The sequence below is a fragment of the Neopsephotus bourkii genome, unplaced genomic scaffold (genome assembly GCF_033783945.1).
Source record: "Neopsephotus bourkii isolate Nb327-2 ecotype Australia unplaced genomic scaffold, CSIRO-AGI_Nbou_v1 NB_855, whole genome shotgun sequence".
NCBI classification, from domain to species: domain Eukaryota; kingdom Metazoa; phylum Chordata; class Aves; order Psittaciformes; family Psittacidae; genus Neopsephotus; species Neopsephotus bourkii.
Genome location: NW_026901351.1, coordinates 2,962,444 through 2,982,061, shown reverse-complemented (window position 1 = coordinate 2,982,061; position 19,618 = coordinate 2,962,444). Strand labels below are relative to the sequence as shown.

Here is a 19,618-nt window from a genome sequence, read left to right as displayed (position 1 = left end):
CTTTGTATTTTTATTTCTGCCTTTATTCCATTCCAGAAGCAGCTGGGCTTTTAGCCAGATTTGTTATCTTTCCAGTTCTGAATGAAGTCTTACTAGAGAACTCTGATTCATACATCTGTCTGAACTCTCACCAATCTGAAAACCAATTCCTCTCATGTTTGTGAAATTTGCCCCATGGAATAAAACCAAACAAACTTTAAACAAGCAAACAAAAAATCCTATATTGGCAAGAAAGATACACCAAAGCAGGGGAGTGGGGGGTACCACTTCTCTTTCAGTAGTTATTTTTAATTAGTTCTGTTAGCCTTCTGATTTTTAATACATCTAAAGCACTTTTAAGTCAGAATTATTAATTCTGACAGTGATCTCAGCTCTGCCCTACTGAAGTCACTGAGAGTTTTGATATGTATTACACGGCTGCACAATATGAGCCTAAGCAGCACCAAAACACTGCAAAAATCGTAACAGAAGGAAAAGCCAAAAACTGTCACTAAATTTGAAGTCTAAAATGGATTACTTAACAGTTAACTGAGCCTGTCCCTGTCACACCACTAGCCTGGAAAATATCACTTCACCAGAATGGGTGAAATGGACAAATTTTTAAGTGTCTGTTCCTTTCAACTGCTAGAAGCCTTGAAAAGCAGAATGAGTAAATTGAGTATGAGTAAATGAGTAAATGTGAGTAAATTCATAAAAAAATTGCCTCTACCCTGATCAACCTGTGGCACTAAATGAAGCAACAAAAAATATATAATTTCACCAGAAACTCAAAACTGGGAAGGGAAAGAAAGATGGTGCGAGTCTTCCCAGCAGCAGAATTAAACCAATGAACCCCAAATCCCTCCAGGCTTTTTAATTTTTTACATTTCTCTCATACAAAAGCAATACATAATAGAAAACTTAACTTCTGTTCTGTTTGGGTGAGCCAGGAAGCCTTCTTGCCTCATGTAAATGGAATGGCAGCTAGGCACTTCTGAAAGAAGACGACAATACTAATCAAAAGACTGTCTGTAATTAAAAGTGTGCAGGTTATCAGTGAGACAGGCTGCAGGCAGAAGAGCAACAAAAAGGATGCAAGTTACAGCACGGGGAAACCTGTCAACACACAGCATTTCAGAGCAGCATGCACAAGGCATGGCAGAAGAGGAAATCATAATGTGAGGATCACAGATCCCATCTAATTTTGGCACTTGAACTTGAAGCTTTACTCTAATTAACACTGCTAAAAGCTGACACCCATGACAATTACATTTTAGACCATTCACAGACCAAAAAAATCCACAGAAGACTCCTAATATTTTAAACCCTATACTTGTGTTTCTATGTAACTAATGTGACCTAACATTTTTAATCAAATACACAGAACAGGCTGCCTGTCAATGGAGACTTACAAACTCTACATTAATGCAAGGAACGTCAGAGGGACTTTTTCACAGGATATTGATTTTTAGAATCTGTTTAGGGAATTTAAAGGGTTAATGAAATTTTCTGCTATTGCTAATCTAGGAATTCAGATTCATCCATTTTACCCTCCACTCGTACACCCTTAAACAAATAAAAGGCATACACACCCAAAAAAATTACTGTGCACATTCTGAGTAACACAGACATCTATTTGCCATTCCGCACCTTTACTAAAATCGGCAAGAATTATTAGAAAAAAACAGACAGAACTAATGAAAATTGGGTACTTTAAATGTCTTTCCATTTTTAACCCATGTCTTGCGCTGTATCCAAGTAGCCACATCCTGTGCACTGGGACTTGCAAACAGAAATACGCCATAAATGTTTGCTCTTCTAGACTACGTTTAAACCACTTCTTGGGTATCAGAAGTCCTGCTTAACAAAGTCTATTTGATCTTGTGATAAACTCCTACCCTGAGCTATGCAATCTGTTACCAGTAACTTGTAACTCTTAAAGAGATGCAAACAGAGGTCGAAAGAGCAGACGCTATTTTTCCAACACTGCCTACAGACTCTTTCAGACTGTGATTCCAAATTTCACTGTTCACTGACTGGTGATGAGTATCAAAGATCTGGCAGGATAAGAAAATGAGGTTTTACACTGACTTCACAAAACAAGTGAAACACAGGGCAGTAATAATAAGTTTCCTCTAACAGTCCACGGTCTCTCTTCCATATCTGTGCTGAACTCTTCATTACCTCCTCTCTCAATGAAACGCCAAGTGCCTGCCTCCTCAGGCCCTGAGAAACTCTAACGTCCAGGCAGCTATTCTGAGCAGCCACAGGAATAAGTGATTCAGTGATCACGCAAGTCAAGTATAGCTCTGTCGACTAGAAGTCAAGGCTATTAAGTAGTGGTTCACCTGCAAGGAATCACTCATGTTAACAAGTAGATTGAATGTTAAGGAGAATGGAAAAATCTACGTAAAAAAAAGAGGAAGTCGTAGAACTGAAACAGATGCTACTTTCTATTTTAGGTAAAAAAATCACTAGTATTGGCAGCAAAACCCTTTTTGACTCATGAACTCCACTCTTGCAAAGTGATACAGCAGAGTACCCAGAATAGAGAATTAGGCACACATCCATGAAGTTATGTTCTTAGCCAATTTGGGGTTTCATCTCCCATGCTTCTAAGTCAATTATAATTAACATCTGGAGTCTTTTTAAGGCAAACATTGTTTGTACCAACATTACTTAATCTTCTGGTTAGCTTGTGCTTAAACAGCCCACAGAGGACCAAAAAATACAGCAAGGAAGAGTTTATTTCTCGTAAAGTAACTACAGCCTTGTTATCCTAAAGTGCTATCAGTTAATTTATGACTATCAGAGTGGGTCAGACTCTAATCAAATTGTAGAAACATTTCCAAAGTGATTATTCAATCAAATGACTAACATGGTTAATTAGGAGCCATAAACATTGCTCTGAAGTTCATCAAAGTAATGACTTGCCCAGAAAAATTACTGCTAATTAAATTGCCTGCTGCTTTCATTTCTACCTTATCTAATAAAAAGTCCAACCAATGAAATTTAGCATTGCCGTTTTAAATTGTACTAAATGCTTGACTAAGACCCACAAGTATTTTTACAAGCTAAGCAGAGCTACTTCAAAAGAAAACATTTTAGTGCCGAAATTACAGAGCAATGATATGTTTTCTTCTCCTTAAAGCATTGTTTAAATACAACAAATGAGATAGAAGTAGGCATAAAATACATCCAGGGCAGGATTTGAGTGTTTGGGGTGACTGATTCTATCACCTTTTAGCAATTTTTAGCCTTTGGAAAAACATGTGCCTGGATTAAGGACACAAAAGAAGCTTACTTCAAGCTTTTAATGAAGTAATTCACATTCTAAAGTTACATTATTTCAAGAACAGCAGAGTCTCTTTAAGAAAAGAAAAAAACCCAACCCTAACTAAAAACATGGACACATAAAAAAAAAATTTATCTTTATTAATTTGAAATACTAAGAGGTCATTCTTCATTGCTTCTCTTGCTAACAGCAACACAGCAGTCATCTTAAAACAATTAATATGTCCTTATATCATGTTGGTTTGAAAACATCTTTTCCCAGTAGGTGTTGTTTTAAAATTATGTGTAATCTAGACATTGCAGAAATGCCTTCTCATCTGGGATTGTCACAGAGACAAATACTGGAAGTAAGCTCTGCTGTGCCTTAATGAAAATACATCCAAGCAGAAAAAGCCCAAACAGACTTCCTCAGGACAAGAAAAATCTGCTACTGAATTTAGCAGGCACAGGTTCTAGGTTTCATTATTGAATAAGACCATTGAGGGGTCCCTTGGCAAGGAAGAATTTAATATTATTGTATGAGAATTTAAAGGGCTAGGTTGTCTTAGCCCTGTAAAACTCAAAGTGGGTAAGGGATCTTTAAATCCTCTTTTCCAGTTGTGTTTCAGAGATAAGGACCAAGTTTCAGACCCACAATCACACCCTGCAGAGAGACAAGCAGAATTTCAGTTCACATCCCTAGCCAGGCAAGACACCAGAAAGACGAAGCTTCTGCAGGCAGAGGGATGAAGTGACTGTGTTCTGAATGAAACACAGTAAAGGAGGAGCTGGTAACCTGAACCAGTTTCTGACCTTACCTAGCATTCCTGACTGAAGGACATGTTGTTACCTTACATTCTACTTCTGAATTACTTTTTAGTTCACTTTATCAACATCATCTGAAGATTTGGGGGCCCAAGGTATTGCATTACATATGTGCATGTGCAGAGAGAGGGACTGGGAGATCGAAGCTTAGAAGGCGTGCGCAATGTGAAACAGGGTAGGTGAAGAAGTAAAGCTAACTGCCTAGCCTTGCTATCTATGTGGCAGCTCAGGTGAATGCAACGGTGCACTGGTGAGTGTCTACCTTATACAGTGAGCCTGCTAACAAGTCACCCAAATTCACCAAACACCTCATGTGAAAATTTGTCTACTTCCCTACAGGTATAAAAACAAAGTGATGACACTAAAACTGCAGTTTGTCCATTTATATAAACAGGCTTAAACATGTGCTGCCACTTGTCTTCCTGCAAGCAAGAAATACAGAATACAATACATGTAGATTCTTTCCTTTTGTGCTACAAGGCACAGAAGGGCATGCCCAAACCCCTTAGACAACTTGGACCCACCTAGCTCCCACATGCCACTCCCACAGGTCAGTCTGATTCTGTGCCACACACTGTGAGTATGCCAGTCCTCCCCTTGGTGCCTTGCAGAACTTTGTGCTTACTTGAGCAATACAAGCATTCCTCTGGAACATGGAGAAGTGGCTGGTGCAGTGGGAGAGATTTTACCAAGTGCAGAGCCAAATGTAGCCTTTTTAAAGGAAGGTGTTCAAGCTAGAACACATCATACTTTTGGCCTCAAAATTTAAAACATCACAATCACACTGCAAGTAACTTTTCTGTTTGTAGATTTCCAAGAATACTGACAAACTGTTTACAAAGGAGCGCTTCATCCACCACTGGAAATGCATTTAGCCTCCTGGTGGAAAGCAGCTGTTTACCACCACCAAGAAGCTCTCACCAGTGAAAGGGTGAATAGCAATACTGAAATCACTAAAAAAAACCCAAAAGGCTTTTTATGCAAGAAAGGCAATTCTTCAAACCAGACTGCAAGAAGCAGCTAAGGTGGCACCAGGCATCCCAAAGAAAAATGCATGACTTGTGTTTTGCAGGGAGAAGCACCAAATGCTTTTTGATCATGAAACTTATGATCTTGTAAACCCGAAGAACACATTTAGATTAAAAGTCGTATGTTTCTATTCAGAGAGACATGCAGGTAGAAATACTAGAACTAATCAGCATTTCCCTGTACTGTGACTGCTGACGCATATTTCACAACTCAAATGCTGATGGCCCAGGTTTTAGTTCAACCACCTTTAAAAGCACTATCCCCTCATAAGTATGTAATGAGAACAGAGACCTCCAAATCAGTAAAACCCCAGCAATATTAAAGTCAGCATTAAATTTTTATTTGTAGGTTCAGTATGAAAAATTGAAGTACACTGAAGCTACAGGGGTGAAAATTGTCACTATCATCTCTAAAAATCAATCTAAAAAATAAGTATTATTTTCCCAGTTCATTATACCATTTAAAACATTCAGAATGGAAGGTTTTGTTCATCATTTTGTCTGTCACCAGTCTTCATACCAGCAATTAGGGGAAAAGAAAAATAATCTATGAGAATGTGCACTCATAGATATAAACAAAAAAAAGACCTAGATAAGTAAGATTTGTTTAGTTTAATTTCCTACATCTCACTTGACAAAAACCTACCGGAGAACTACATTTGGCCCCACCAGCTTGCGTCTAAGTGGAATTATTACACACATACAGAAAAAAAAAAAAAGCCAAAACCTTAAGCAAACAGCTTCCTTTCCACAACTTTGTTTTTTAGATCTATGACAACATCTAATGCATTTTCTGAGACCAGATGTCAACAGCCTGTCTAGGCGATGTGTAACTTTCTATGCAGCAGAACAGGAAAACAAAGGCTCATACATTCAGCTCCAAATTGAAATTCCACATGGAAGTGATCTTTTGAGCATACTTTAAAATCATGCATTTGCTTTTATTAACCTCAGTAACTGTAAAATGTATTTTAAACATCGCTTCCCTTTGAATTCAACAAGACAGCAGTATTTTCTCTCTTCCTTGCTCCTTTTGTTGGTAATCCTACTGCAAAAATGTCTGTGTTGCTTTTTCTCCCCCGTCCCATCCCCTGCCTGTAAAATCGAAGTTGGACAAACACTGCACGGCTGAAGTGACATATTTGAATGGAATTCAGACCAACCAGTTCCTGTTTATGTTTCTGATTTGAGAATGTAGCCTTCTCATTCACTATACATTAGAAACACACCAAGGCCATAAATGGTGTCAGGTTTCAGGCAGGCAGGGCCAAGGAGCATTAATCATTACTTTAAGGCAACTGGCAACAGCAGCAGCTGAGGGAACACTACACCCTTCAGCTCCGCATAAATGGACATTCCAGGGTTTGGTGTGTGTGGGTTGGTTGTGTTTCCTTTTTTTTTTTCCCCTTCAGCATCCATTTTATGAATGAAACTTCAGGCTGCACAGAGTCCATTCATATAAAAGCTAGGCTCACAGGGCTCAGTCTCCCGGGATCAATCGGTCTTGGGTAAGGCTGATCTGACTGGTTTAAGGCAGGCTTCAGCCTTCCATTACTGATTTAAAATGCAGCCTGTGTCCATTTGACCTGCGTTAATGCACAAAGAGTAAATCCAGACTGTGCTCTCAATCCTCAAATCAAATCATTAGCCAGTGCCACTTACTGTAACTGTAGATTTAGAGGATATTTATCCATTTCTTTGAAAAAAGGGGACTGCAGGACAATTTTTCAGATCGTACTGTCTGCTTTGAAAGGCAACATAGATGCATGGTCTCCTGCCTGCATGTTCACATTAACTTGGTATTCATGTTTTCCTTTGTTCGTTAAGACAGTATTACAAAATTAATTCTATTGTAATGACAGATTTCTTTTAAACAGAATTAGTGGATACAGAAAACCAGCTGATGGAAGCAAGTGAAAAGTTAAAATTCTGTCTTTCACAGCAATTTTCTGAAGCCCAGGTTTCCCGAGTTTCCCCCTCCGATGCTCTTATTTTTCACTGTCATATCATCAACAGCAGATTTGTGTTTTAAGGGCAAGCACAAAGTGCAGTGCAGCTTAACGCCTCAACGGAATCCATGCTCATTCACTGAAGCAACACAGCAAAGGCAAGTTCTCGAAACAAGAGGGTGAAGTATTTTAAACCACAGAAGTGAGACTTGGGAAAACTGCAAAAGCAAAAACAAGGAGGGACTTCTTAAACCTACTCAACTCCAGAGCAAACCTCTACTGCTTCTCCCCTTCTGCCTTTATGCGGCTGGATTTTAATTGAGAACAATTGTACTACTGTGTAAAAGAACTTCTTTAGGGCCATAAGGAGATGCAGTTTCGAAATGTGCATACTGAAGCACCATATCCAGTAACAGGATAGTCGGTTCTGTTTCACAGAGGGTTTTATAAAACCATGCTCAAAAATAATGCAAATATCTGCAGACTGACAACAAAAACTAAAAACAAAACAAAACAAAAAAAAAAAAAAAAAAAAAAGGAAAACCTAGAGAGAATCTAAGATTAAACAGCTGGAGGATTTAGGAAGCACGATCTCAACGAGTCACACAGACAGACTAAGAGTATATACATGCAAATTGTCTACAGAGATTTAGAGGTGGTACGTTAATACCAAGGAATTGTTTACGATGAGCCAAAGTGTAGCTACGAGCAAGGGAATGATCAAAGGGAAAATTTAGGCTTACGATCAAGAAATATTTCTTAACTGTGAAGTCTATTAGTCTGTAAAATAATCTTCGAGGGGAATAATTGTAGTAATAATACTTAGCAGATTTTCAAAGCACTGTAAAAATTAGCTAATATAATTAAAGACAGCAGTAGAAGCACCATGAGTTGTGCCTTTAAATACTGCACTGGTCAATGCACTAGAGAATATCCTGGAAAAAGCAATCCTGCACTGATCCTGACAGATAAGATTTCCTTTTTCTTCCTTCATATTACCACCTTCAAATGTGTAAACCTTGCTTCCAAGAAGTACAATGGAATATCAGATTGCTGCTTAAAAAAAGGAAAAAAAAAAAAGGCAATCTGCAAATAAATGTACTCCCAAGAAATTTATTTTTTTTTTCTCTTGAAATCTTAACTTAAACTTTCTCTCACACTGTTCTGAAACTTCATAAATTTAAGGACATGTGAGCCAGTTTCTAGGGAAGAAGGTACTACTATGGATCGTTTTCTACATTAACTCTCAGTGATTTTCTTTTCAAAAACCACATTAGGAATTTGAAAGGAGTCTTGCTTTTTATTCTTTTCCCAGTCATTTGGTAAATAAACATTTATAACATGGATGGCAGAATGCCAACAACATCCTACACCTGTAAAAGCAAACTCAAGAAGGGTTAAGAAGTGTCATTATTACAACTTCCTGTGCAACCTTGATACAACCCCTTTGTTGCAAATGAATTATGATACAGCCTTTTGCTTTGGCACTCTTGTCTCTTGAGCGCACAGGTCAGAACTGTTTGGGGGAGAGAGCACCATGCTGTAAACAGCTTTGCAGGTGGAGCACCTGCTTCATTTGTTAACAGAGGCTGGAAGTTGTATACCTAATGAGGCAGAACACTTAAGAAAGGAAAAGATCACCTCAAGATTAATACAGCTGAATGGTCAATTTTAGGCCCCAACAAAGCCCATTCCATCTCCAACAAAGTTTTCCAAAGCAGTCACGATGCTTCTGCCAATTTTTCCTATTATGTATTTCTTATTTTTGCAGTGCTTACAGAGAGACCCTAATCTTCAAATAAAGTCCCTAGGAGCTGAGCTTTGAACATATGTAATACATAATGTTCTTCAGAAATTATCCAGTCCTAACTGGGTACCCAAAATAAACAGGTATATATATATATCTGATGTATCTCTCTGCCTCCGCTCATCTCTTTTAACAGAGGGGCAGTTCCCCATCCATTCTCACATGCCAACGCAAGGTATTTATTGCTTGTGAAGCCTCAGGAATTAAAGGGATGAACAACTCAGAAAGCAAGACACTAATAATTCTGTTTGGATAGTTAATTCTTTAAGTGATGCAACTAGTATTTTGGAAGTTAACTTTGGAAGTGATACAGACAGAATTCAAATTTTCTAAGGTCCATTCAAGCATATTAACCGTGAGGCTGCCCTGAAATACAACTGTGAGAATAGCCCTGCTAATGCCTCTATCCTGCCCATGAATGACTGAGCAGGTTAGAGGCATTATCTGTTGAGATCTGGATTTCAACAGATAGTTTTCTGGCAACCAGTAATAAGTATATGCAAGCAGCAATTCCTCATCTACTTACCTCTAACATCACTGTGTGACAAATTTTGAAGTCCCCAAAGACATGCTCACTGAAGAACTTTCCAACCAAAATAACTATTTCAACTGGTCAAAATAAAATATGATATAAACTCTATAATTTAAGATGTCATTTTAAAACTTGATCTTTAATATTAATTGATACATGCATAGCTAGAGTCCTACCTTAATCTATCTCAAATGCACTATATCAATCATAGAATCATAGAATAGTTCGGGTTAGAGAGGACCTTAAGATCATCAAGTTCCAACCCACCTGCCATGGGCAGGGACACCTCACAATAAACCATATCACCCAAGACCTCGTCCAGCCTGGCCTTGAACACTGCCAAGGATGGAGCAGTCACAACCTCCCTGGGCAACCCATTCCAGTGCCTCACCACCCTAACAGGAAAGAATTTCCTCCTTATATCCAATCTAAACTTCCCCTGTTTTAAGTTTTAACCTGTTGCCCCTTGTCCTATCACTACAGTCCCTAATGAAGAGTCCCTCCCCAGCATCCCTATAGCGCCCCTTCAGATACTATTAAGAAGGGAAGATCAATCCTGAAAAGAACCTGCATAAAAATAAAGCCCAGAATAGATGGGGTATCTCAAGTTTGGCCTTTTTGTTTAAGTACCCGATTACATGAATTGAATTCTAGAAGTGCTAGCTGTACAGAAATGCCCACTATTAGCCCTTCTAAACAAAGATCTGGGAAGCCTTCTGGAGCATACACATTAATGATGCAAAATCTTAAAGCACTCTCTGTCTCTGGCTGCATCCTTGTGCTCAAAGTTGCTAGATATAGCATCAAGTACTAAATACATCCAACTGGCAGCCTTGGGGGAAAAAAAAAAAAAGTACATCACAGAAAACAAAGTCTGATTGAACGTGTATGATGCCCTGTGACTTCTAGAACTGTGGTTGTAAAAGGAGGAGCTTCTACTCTGTTGACATTTTTCTTTTTCCATTATCTCAAACATTCTGCAATAGAAATTGCATATCTGCAATTACAATTACAACTAATTGATCTGCCATTTCCCATGTCATAATTAATGTCATGTTTTAATAGAGTTATAATCATCCCATAATAATGCTTTTCATTCACCAGCTTCCCACAAAATATAAAAGTGTAGAGCACAGAAGCAATGAAATTTTATGAGGCCCTTCCAGAAACATCCCAAAAGGAACATGTTGGTGTATTGCAATGAACTTTTTAAATATGTTTCTATATTCTTAGTTGAGCTGCAATAAAAAACCATGCAAAAAAAAGACTTTTAACTCTGGCATTCCTCCTTCCCTGAACATCCATAGGTGAAAAATGAAATCAATGATTCAGTGACAAATACATTATGTTTCCTAAGGGGTTATTTAACATACTCTTAGCAAAGATGGAAAATGATGGTTTCTAGAGAACAGATGGTAACAAAACAAAATATCAACAGACCACAGTTGTTGACTGCAATTTATGGAGTGTACAGATGCATCAACTTAAATGCAGATATTCTGAGGCCAATAAAAGTACTTCCTGATACCAACAGATTAATTTTTCATGACCACTGGTTACACAGCTATTACATTTTTTAAAACTAATTATTCATCCACAAAAGAAACAACCATTTTACTTGAAGATCATTACTATAAAGTGGAATGTTGAACTTGCTGGCACATAAAAAAAAAAAAAAAGGAAAGAGAAAGATATGACAGGACTGGATACAAGTTTGCACATCTTCCTTTTGGAATAAAATTTCCTGCTATTTTTCCATAAAAAATATTCCAAAGAAAGATGAATGTTAGCAGCCAACCCAGACTTAAAGAAATAGTATGCAAGAAGGAGATCCCACTTCCTAGACAAATATGAAGTATGCTTACAAAAGGGCCTTTTTTCACCCTTTAATTTAGCAAGATAAGTAACAGTGCTTGTGGAGGTTGCAAGGGACTGGCATTGCCTGAAGCTGCAGTTCCTTATTTATCTATTGCCACATTAACTAGGCAGACAGTCTCTCCCATGCTGTTCTGTAAGATTAAAGGTAACACAACTGCCAAAGACATGTATCGCAGAACCTTCATCAATAAACGGGTGGAAGTCTAGATCTGATCCTTGTAATCTGAACTCATTTTCATCTTGCCTTATATTTCAGCTTTGAGAAATATTTCACCCACGCCCCTCCTTGTATTGGCCTATCTCAAATTACCTAAGGATTGGTTCTTTGCTTATCAAGAATAAGACAGGAGAAAGCAGCTCTACTTTCCGAATTCCCCTGTTCTAACACATAAATTAGCTCTAAAACCAGCACTTTACATTAACGATACCACAAAACAGCCCACTACATAGAAAATGCTAGGTTAGCTACAAAAAAGACAACAAAAGCCAGTTCTAGCTTTATCAAATTGCAAGATAAGTCTGTCACCGGCTAAACTTTCAAGGGAGACCTCAACTCAGTTACCATTTATTTGCCTTTGGCAGATTAATGGCAAAAACATCTAGGCAGAGGCTGAACCAGCAGGAAAGCACTGCAGGTACTGTAGAAGGAAGAGTCAGACTGAAGTGAAACAGTACCACCCCTTCTCCCTGCCCAACTCATCATACAAGTGTACAAAAGTAAGGTACCCTCCTCCAGAAGCACAGTAAGGACTCACAGAAATCCCTCCCTTTCAAAAGTACAACTTACACAGAGCAGGACAGAGGTGAAGACTTAACAGATGCTGCAGAAATCACACCAAAACTGAAAAACATGTTTTGACTGCATTTTCTTTGCTCCATACTGATCAACGGTTTACCCCACCCAGCCCACTCCATACTGTTGTAATCTCAGCTTCTCTCCATACCACTATTCCAGCATTCTCCTTGTTACTTGGTACTTGTTACTAAACTTCTTTTTGTCTTCCCTAATTCTCCCTCTCTCTTTTCCCAAGTATAATATCAATATTATGTTTAAATTGTGGCAAACATTTACAATGTTATTCCCTTGATTTATGCTTTTATCCTTTCTATCGCTTATCTTTTCTATTTTGACCAGAAGCTATTGAAAGCAGGCTCTGCCACTGCCTCCTCTGCTTTATACTGTCCATAGAGCAACAAGGCTCTATTCCAGTTGCCACAATCATAATAAACATTATTAACAGCAACAGTGTATTCTCTACATCAGCAACCTGGCATCACAGATTATGTACCTCCACAAAACACAGCAGTATGCACAAACTGAGAAGCTGACACCAATTTGGCTGATTCTTCTCCCTCATTGGTTTTATAGCTGTATAAACCCCACTTCAGCGGAGTTACTCCTGATTTAAAGTAGTGCAAGCAAGAAGAGAAAGAGTCCTCTATTTCTGGCAGACAAATGAAGTAGCTCGTAAAAATGGAGCACACAAATTCAGAGGTCACAGACAAGAGAGTACAGAACAAGCCCCCGCTTAAGCAAAGCTCAGTTTTGTACTCATGATTTTTTCTTCTCTGGTTTTCTTAACCTGCACGCTTTTTGGACAGAGTTCTGGAAAATGAAATCTTTTGCAGAGCAAGCAATGGCAGCACAAGTCACACTGTACCATGCAGCAATCTTAGTATTGTGTAAGCTCAGACTTAATTTACTCTGAAGATTCAGAAGCCAAAAAAGCAAGTTTCAATTTGTACAATCAAAACACCAATAGCACTGGCTTAGATTCATATACTACTTTACTACGCAGAACTAAAGGAGAGTCTCACCTACCTGAATCATATGCAAAATCTCTAGGTTCCTGCTTAATCATCAGAGGAGGGGGGAAATTTTGACTGGCTGCACTGCCAACCATAGCGTTGTGTTCATAAACTGGATCATGGTACTCCTGCTTAAAACCTTGAGGTGGGAAGGGGATGTTTGGCTCAGACATCTGGCGCTGATATATTGGACGTCCTTCCCTTGGCATTGCAGGCAAAGGTGGGAAAGAATTGCAAGGCTCAGAGAGCTGGCGGCGAAATCTAGGACACAAGTTAGAGGAGAGGTCATGTAAAGGGCTTGAGCGACATTCCATTTCCCAAAGATCATCACAGGTCATGGTTAGTACTTGTATCACCTTTACAGTAGCAAACATTCTGCTTATGAACATTCCAATTGCTCCCATCAGGATCATTTAGCAACAAGCAAACAAACAAACAAGCCCACCGATTAACACCAGCTCCAAGACCTGTCCCCACCACCATCTGTATGGCTTTCAGTATCTTCTCTCAACAGAAGAGGCAAACAGGTAATGCACCAGATTCAAATCAACAGAAAGACTAACACTAGACCATAGTAAGATGAAGGACGCTTGAGCAGAGTTTTTGTTCCCTCACAAGCATTAGCAACATATTGCTTGTGCTCTAACTTACTATTACCGTTCTTACTCTTAACACAGAAACCATCCATACCACAACAAACATTCTTGAATAAAGAGCCCTGTCTGCTATAACACCTGGAATCATTCCAGGGTGAAAGTCCACCAGTTCTGTCCTCTCAGGTATAGCGCTGTGGGAGATCTACCTGCAAGGCTGGCACTGCATTCCAGCTCTAATGGGAAAGGAATGTAAGCACCCGACAAAAAGGAGAGGCTGCAAACTTTTGCAAAGAGAAACAACGCCTAATAATTGCCCTCTTGCCTTAATTTGTTCCCTTGGTCATTTCTAAATGAAACAAGTCATCCATACAAGCCATGCTGCTACTCACTACTCCCAAATGCTCTTCAGTAGACATGAGATAATTCACTTTTAAATGAACTTCATTTACATGCAACACTACTCAAGAAATTATGCTTGTTTTTTCTTCCATAAGACATACCTACCTGAACTAAAAGGCCTGAACATAATTACTTGGATAGCTGTAGGTTCAGAAGCATAGAGAAGAATGCAAGGATGCTACTTTTCCACCATGCCCTGATCAACAGCACAAAGAGCTCTTGTCATCTCCTGCAGATTATCACAATAATGGTAACCACCACTGCAGTAATACTTTGTCTGCACTAAATCACAGCAGATGCAACTTTCTTGCAGGAAATTGTCTGCTAGTCCTGCTATTACTCATCATGGACAAGACACACTTTAAAACAAACAAACAAACAAAAAAACAACAACCCAAACCAACAAACAAACACACACCACAACCCTGTGCCTTTCTCTGCAAGTAAACTGATCATTCTTCAGCTCCCTGTACTATGGATCTGAAAAAAGTTTGATTCACACAAGCAGAAGCAGATATTCCCTTGGAGAAAACTGGGTAAGTGAAGAAGAATGTAGAGGTTTGACTGCACAGGCAATACAATCCTTGACTACCAACTCATACTATGTATGTATTATGTGTTTCTGAAACAATTTAAACTCTACTAACTCTACTAACATCTGTCATAATACTGCTCTGAACTTCGTCTGACAAATAATTACTATCATTGCTTAATTAGAAATACCGTGGGAGCTACAGAAACTGTTACAGTGTAGTAGTGGCGACAATGTATTTATTTTTTTTTAATGCTGCTGTAATGTAATATTTTGCAGTAGAAAGAGTACTGCGCTGTACCACTGGGTTTTGCAATTCCACCTACACCTGCAGAAAATAAACTCAGAAACTCAAATGTATTATGAAACAGTTAAGCTGACTGGCGCTGCATTCATTTCCCTCTTTTCCTTTTTTCATTAGCCAAAAAAAGAAGCAGAAATTATCATTAAGAACTGTCAAGGAGTGAATCAGAAAATTGCAACTTGAAGTTAAAATAAGAAACAGGCTCACTCACAAAGCCTCAAAGGAAGTTAATAATACTTGTTGTACTGGAAGCTTTGTATGGAATCAAGCCATTTGTTTATACAAGTGGATCTGATTCCTGTTGGTACTTGTTAGGACCACTTATCGTTCATATATTCATGCCCTGTATGAAGATGTATGGGCGGTATGTTCTAGATACTAATGCCATCTTGTGCCACCAATGCATGTTCTAAAGAAATATGTCCTGAGTTACAGATTTATATATGAACTCATATAGGTAGGTCATTTGTTTCAATGACATTTTCTGAATATACTCATTGTAGTAGCATATCACCTTATAAATCATGAAGATTTGAATTTTGCAAAAAATATGAAGTACACATTTGCTTCAAGCTGGAAGTGAGAAGATTTGAAATAAATAAGAAAAAGAGGAAAAACTTCCTTATAATTGTACCTTTCATTAAAAAAAGGAGAATTTTTTTTTTTTATTTTTTTTTGGCCTGAGTCACCTATTTGGACTTGAACACGTGATGTTCTTTTACAGAGGAGAAACATTACTGCAAAATGACCTAAGGAACATGAATATCAAACATGGGAGTGAGAGGGATCATGTAAAGAGCTTACAAAGCTTATGCAGAGCAAGTGTTATGTGTATAGAAAAATATACTAAGATGTATGTAAATCTCTATAAATACTCACATTAAGGCTGACATATACCTTCAGTACTCTCTTGACAAATTGCTCCAAAACAGAAGACTTTTTCATCTGATAAATCTTACTACTACTCTCTGCACATAAGCCATTTAGCTTCTGGAGATTTTAGTCTGCTGATAACTCGACTTTGGTGTACATACAGATATGCATTTATCCACTATCCTGTAATCAAAACTGCTGCCTCGCTTCAACTAGGGGCCTGCGTGCTTAGACCACAGTCCACAGTAGGGAGGGAGAGGAGGGAAAGATGGTGACTACTGCAGCTGAAGGGGACAACCCAGTGTTTCCTCACTGCAGAAATGGCTTGTAGAAAACCTTGGGTGGTATTTAAAGCTATCTTAGCAGAGCATAAAACAGCAACATAAACCTTAGCAACCCGCTTCAGAAGTGATCTGCACAAATACCTGGAAATAACAGCCCTTACTAAAGCAGAAGCTTGCAAATCACACTGCCAGCAACTGTGGTTACCTTTCCAGGTGCTTCTCAGTTTGTTGATGTTCAAAAGCTAAGCCAAGTTTCTGAACATATGTATCTCTTTATACACAGCTAAAATTTTACGTGCTCAGAGCAACCACACAACAGAGCACACACAGACAGGCTCATGTGATAAAGGTGAGGATAAATAGAATTCCACAAACAAGTGTTTGATATCAAAAATCAGGGAAATCCACTGAGTGTATCTGTTGCTCAATTGAGCTAAGGCAGTCAGTCAGTTGTCTGGGGATTTCTAACATATCAAAACAAAACAGGGTGACTTAAGGACAGTTTAAACTTTAATTCTAGTCTCTAGCTCTTGTGGTTTTTACTCTGACTAATGTTATGTAAGCACAGTTTATGTTGGCATCTCAGTTTGTCTGAAATACTACATTTCAAATGGGGTTGGAAAAATGATCCACCCTTCCAGAAAATATTCTGAAGCAGTAACATAACATGGACATTTATCTCTTTCTTAGATAGGTGAATTGCTTAGCAAGAGGACAGATATTTATATCCAGGATCATGCCTGCTAGTGACTTCATTACCTCCTAGGGCTTAGTAGCCTCAAATGAATCACAGAATCATAGAACAGCCCAAGTTGGAAGGGACCTTGAAAGACCATCTGGCCTAATCTTTGGGAATCATGGAAAACCATAATCATGGGAAAGGGAACCTAGATGAGATTATCTAGTGCCCTGTAACCACCTTCACCAGACAGAAGCAGGAGGTTATTAAACTCTGCCATTGCCAGTATGAACTCCTACTGAAATGCACTAAGGCGGGTGCCAGTCTTTCATAAAACGCACATATTTCTGACAATCTGAAACTTGCTGATTTTCACTTTGGTCCCCCAAACCAAAAGGGAATAGTTGTGGGCCGGAAGACAGTGCCACCCTATAGAAGAGACTGGCACCCACAATTGAAACACTTTCTGTACGGATCCCTCATGTGTTTTGTGTTTTACCTGTGGTCCATAGGGAAGCTGTTATCTTGAATGGACTGGGATGGAGGGAGATGGGTAGGGAAAACCCGGTCAGGTTTAGGAGTCTGAGCTGAGTTTGGGGAGGCATGGTGCAGTGGTGACACAGGAGTGCTGGATGGCGTCGGTGGGTTGGAGGGCCTCATTCCCACTTGCGGCTTCTGATCATAGGCACTATCAGTAAGGCAAAGGGAAAAAAGGTCAGGTTATTTTCTCTGAAGGAAAAAAAAAAGTAGCATCTACAGTGAGAAAAAACAAACAAACGTCACATAAGCTTTTCATTTATCAGACTGGGGCACAGGAATTCTCTATTTTACGTTAAGAAGAGCACAGAAAAAAGAATCATAGAATAGTTAGGGCTGAAAAGGACCTTAACATCATCAAGTTCCAATCCCCCTGCCATGGGCAGGGACACCTCACACTAAACCATATCACCCAAGGCCTCATCCAACCTGATCTTGAACACTGCCAGGGATGGAGCATCCACAGCCTCCCTAGGCAACCCATTCCAGTGCCTCACCACCCTAACAGGAAAGAATTTCCTCCTTATATCCAATCTAAACTTCCCCTGTTTAAGTTTGAACCCATTACCCCTCGTGCTATCACTACAGTCCCTAATGAAGAGTCCCTCCCCAGCATCCCTATAGGCCCCCTTCAGATACTGGAAGGCTGCTATGAGCTCTCCACGCAGCCTTCTCTTCTCCAGGCTGAACAGCCCCAACTTTCTCAGCCTATCTTCATGTTAGAGGCAAGTGGTTCAATGCAGCATTTTCTTCTCTGGGGCACAGATATGTATTTTTAAACTATTCAGTCTCACAGTGACATTCTAACAGGAGGTATACAAAGTACATAAAAGTAGAAGCACCTGGACTAGTCACGAATAGCCAGCAGTGCCTGTCAGGACTCTTTTTCAGAGCTTGCACAAACCACAAAGTGAGACAGTAAAACAATACAGCTAGAGGGAAGGGATAATAATAGTATGTTGGCTTAGCTAACCACACTAGAATGACAGCAGCCTCTCCTGACAGGATCCCTCTCCCCCTCACTCCCCCCCCAAAATAAAGTGCTGGTGCTACAAATATATGGATGCTATTTTCAAAGGTGTCCTGAATCAGGAAAAAACTTGAGCACACTTTGATCATTCCTCCTTCTAAACAGGAAAAATGCAGATCTTAGGCAGTCACTATGCATGAACTTGCATACTTGCTTATATCACATACCCTAGCACCCATCAAATCTATCAGTGTATGCATTTTAATCTTTGAAATCAAAATTACTCCTCTGTGACCGGCCTTCTTTTCTTTTTTTTCTTTTTTCTCCTTTTATAGCCAAAAAGTCAAATGTAAATGCTTTAAGTGCTAACAGTTTTGGTAGCACATTAATGAGACTAAGAACTCGCAAGCTAGATAAAAGATTCTAAAATAGACTGAAATGCCAATAAGAAATCCTTCACTGCTGACATTAAAGGAAGGAGTGACACGTAAGTGCAAACCAAAAGAAAGTCAATAAAGAATGCAATGGTATCAAGCCTCTCCACCACCCACAAATAAATAAAGCTTTTATTATCTATCCCTATAAAAGAAGATAATTTGCTTTTGAATAGGTAACAAAGATGCAAAGCCTAATGACATACTATTTTAAATTGTAATCACCCACAAAGAGACACAGATAACATCTGCAAAACTTGTCAAATACCTAACGCATTGCTCAGACCTGTCAATCTCCTGCCTGTTACACAGATCTCTCTCTTTCCCACTGTGTGTACTGCATTTTGAAAGTACTTTCAACCCAACTCGCAGAAAACAAGACACTCCTTCCTTCTACTTCAAGCTTGCACCCTGTGTTTTTAAACTCTTGCCATCTCCCATGGAGAAGGAATGGAGAATATGCATTTTGATGAAAAATGTTGCTTTCAAATGGTTATGTGTTTGATACAATTGTAAACAACTCCATCAGTGTTCATCAGCTAAATGCATTATCTCATCAGTCTGTTATCTGCTGAAGAGGTAACTTTTGTAAGATCACTACTATGGTTTTATTACTCTTTAGTCAGTCCTTATTTAACTCAGCAGTTCTCACTGCAAACATGCTCCTGATTGCTTTACCTGACATTGTACAGGCACTTTTCCCCATAACTGAACTTGAATGGTTGCTCTTGACTGCAAGTGGAGCCAAGTTCCGAACATGGGCTATGGGGTTCCTTCTTGATTTTCACAGGGAGACCATGAAAAGCCACTGTAAAGTGAAAGAAAATGTAATTAAAACCCAAGTACAACATTAATAATGAGCTTTCTCAAGTAAGCTAGACACTTCTAATTAAACACATGATTAATTAAACCACTGTAATACTAAACACA

General features: G+C 39.0%; 1 protein-coding gene across 5 annotated transcripts in view; it reads right to left on the bottom strand.

Annotated features, from left to right (window-relative positions):
* The window catches only part of ETV1 (ETS variant transcription factor 1), a 64,944-nt gene that overhangs the window by 11,962 nt on the left and 33,364 nt on the right, over positions 1-19,618 (bottom strand). For 4 of the 5 annotated variants that reach the window (XM_061356459.1, XM_061356458.1, XM_061356460.1 and 1 more), the window contains 4 exons: positions 19,367-19,496; positions 17,247-17,435; positions 13,094-13,341; positions 907-973 (listed from right to left, as the gene is read on the bottom strand). In XM_061356459.1, the coding sequence (XP_061212443.1) occupies positions 907-973; positions 13,094-13,341; positions 17,247-17,435; positions 19,367-19,496 (634 nt within the window). The remainder of the gene's footprint in view (positions 1-906; positions 974-13,093; positions 13,342-17,246; positions 17,436-19,366; positions 19,497-19,618) is intronic. The other variant, XM_061356461.1, reaches the window with a different exon arrangement.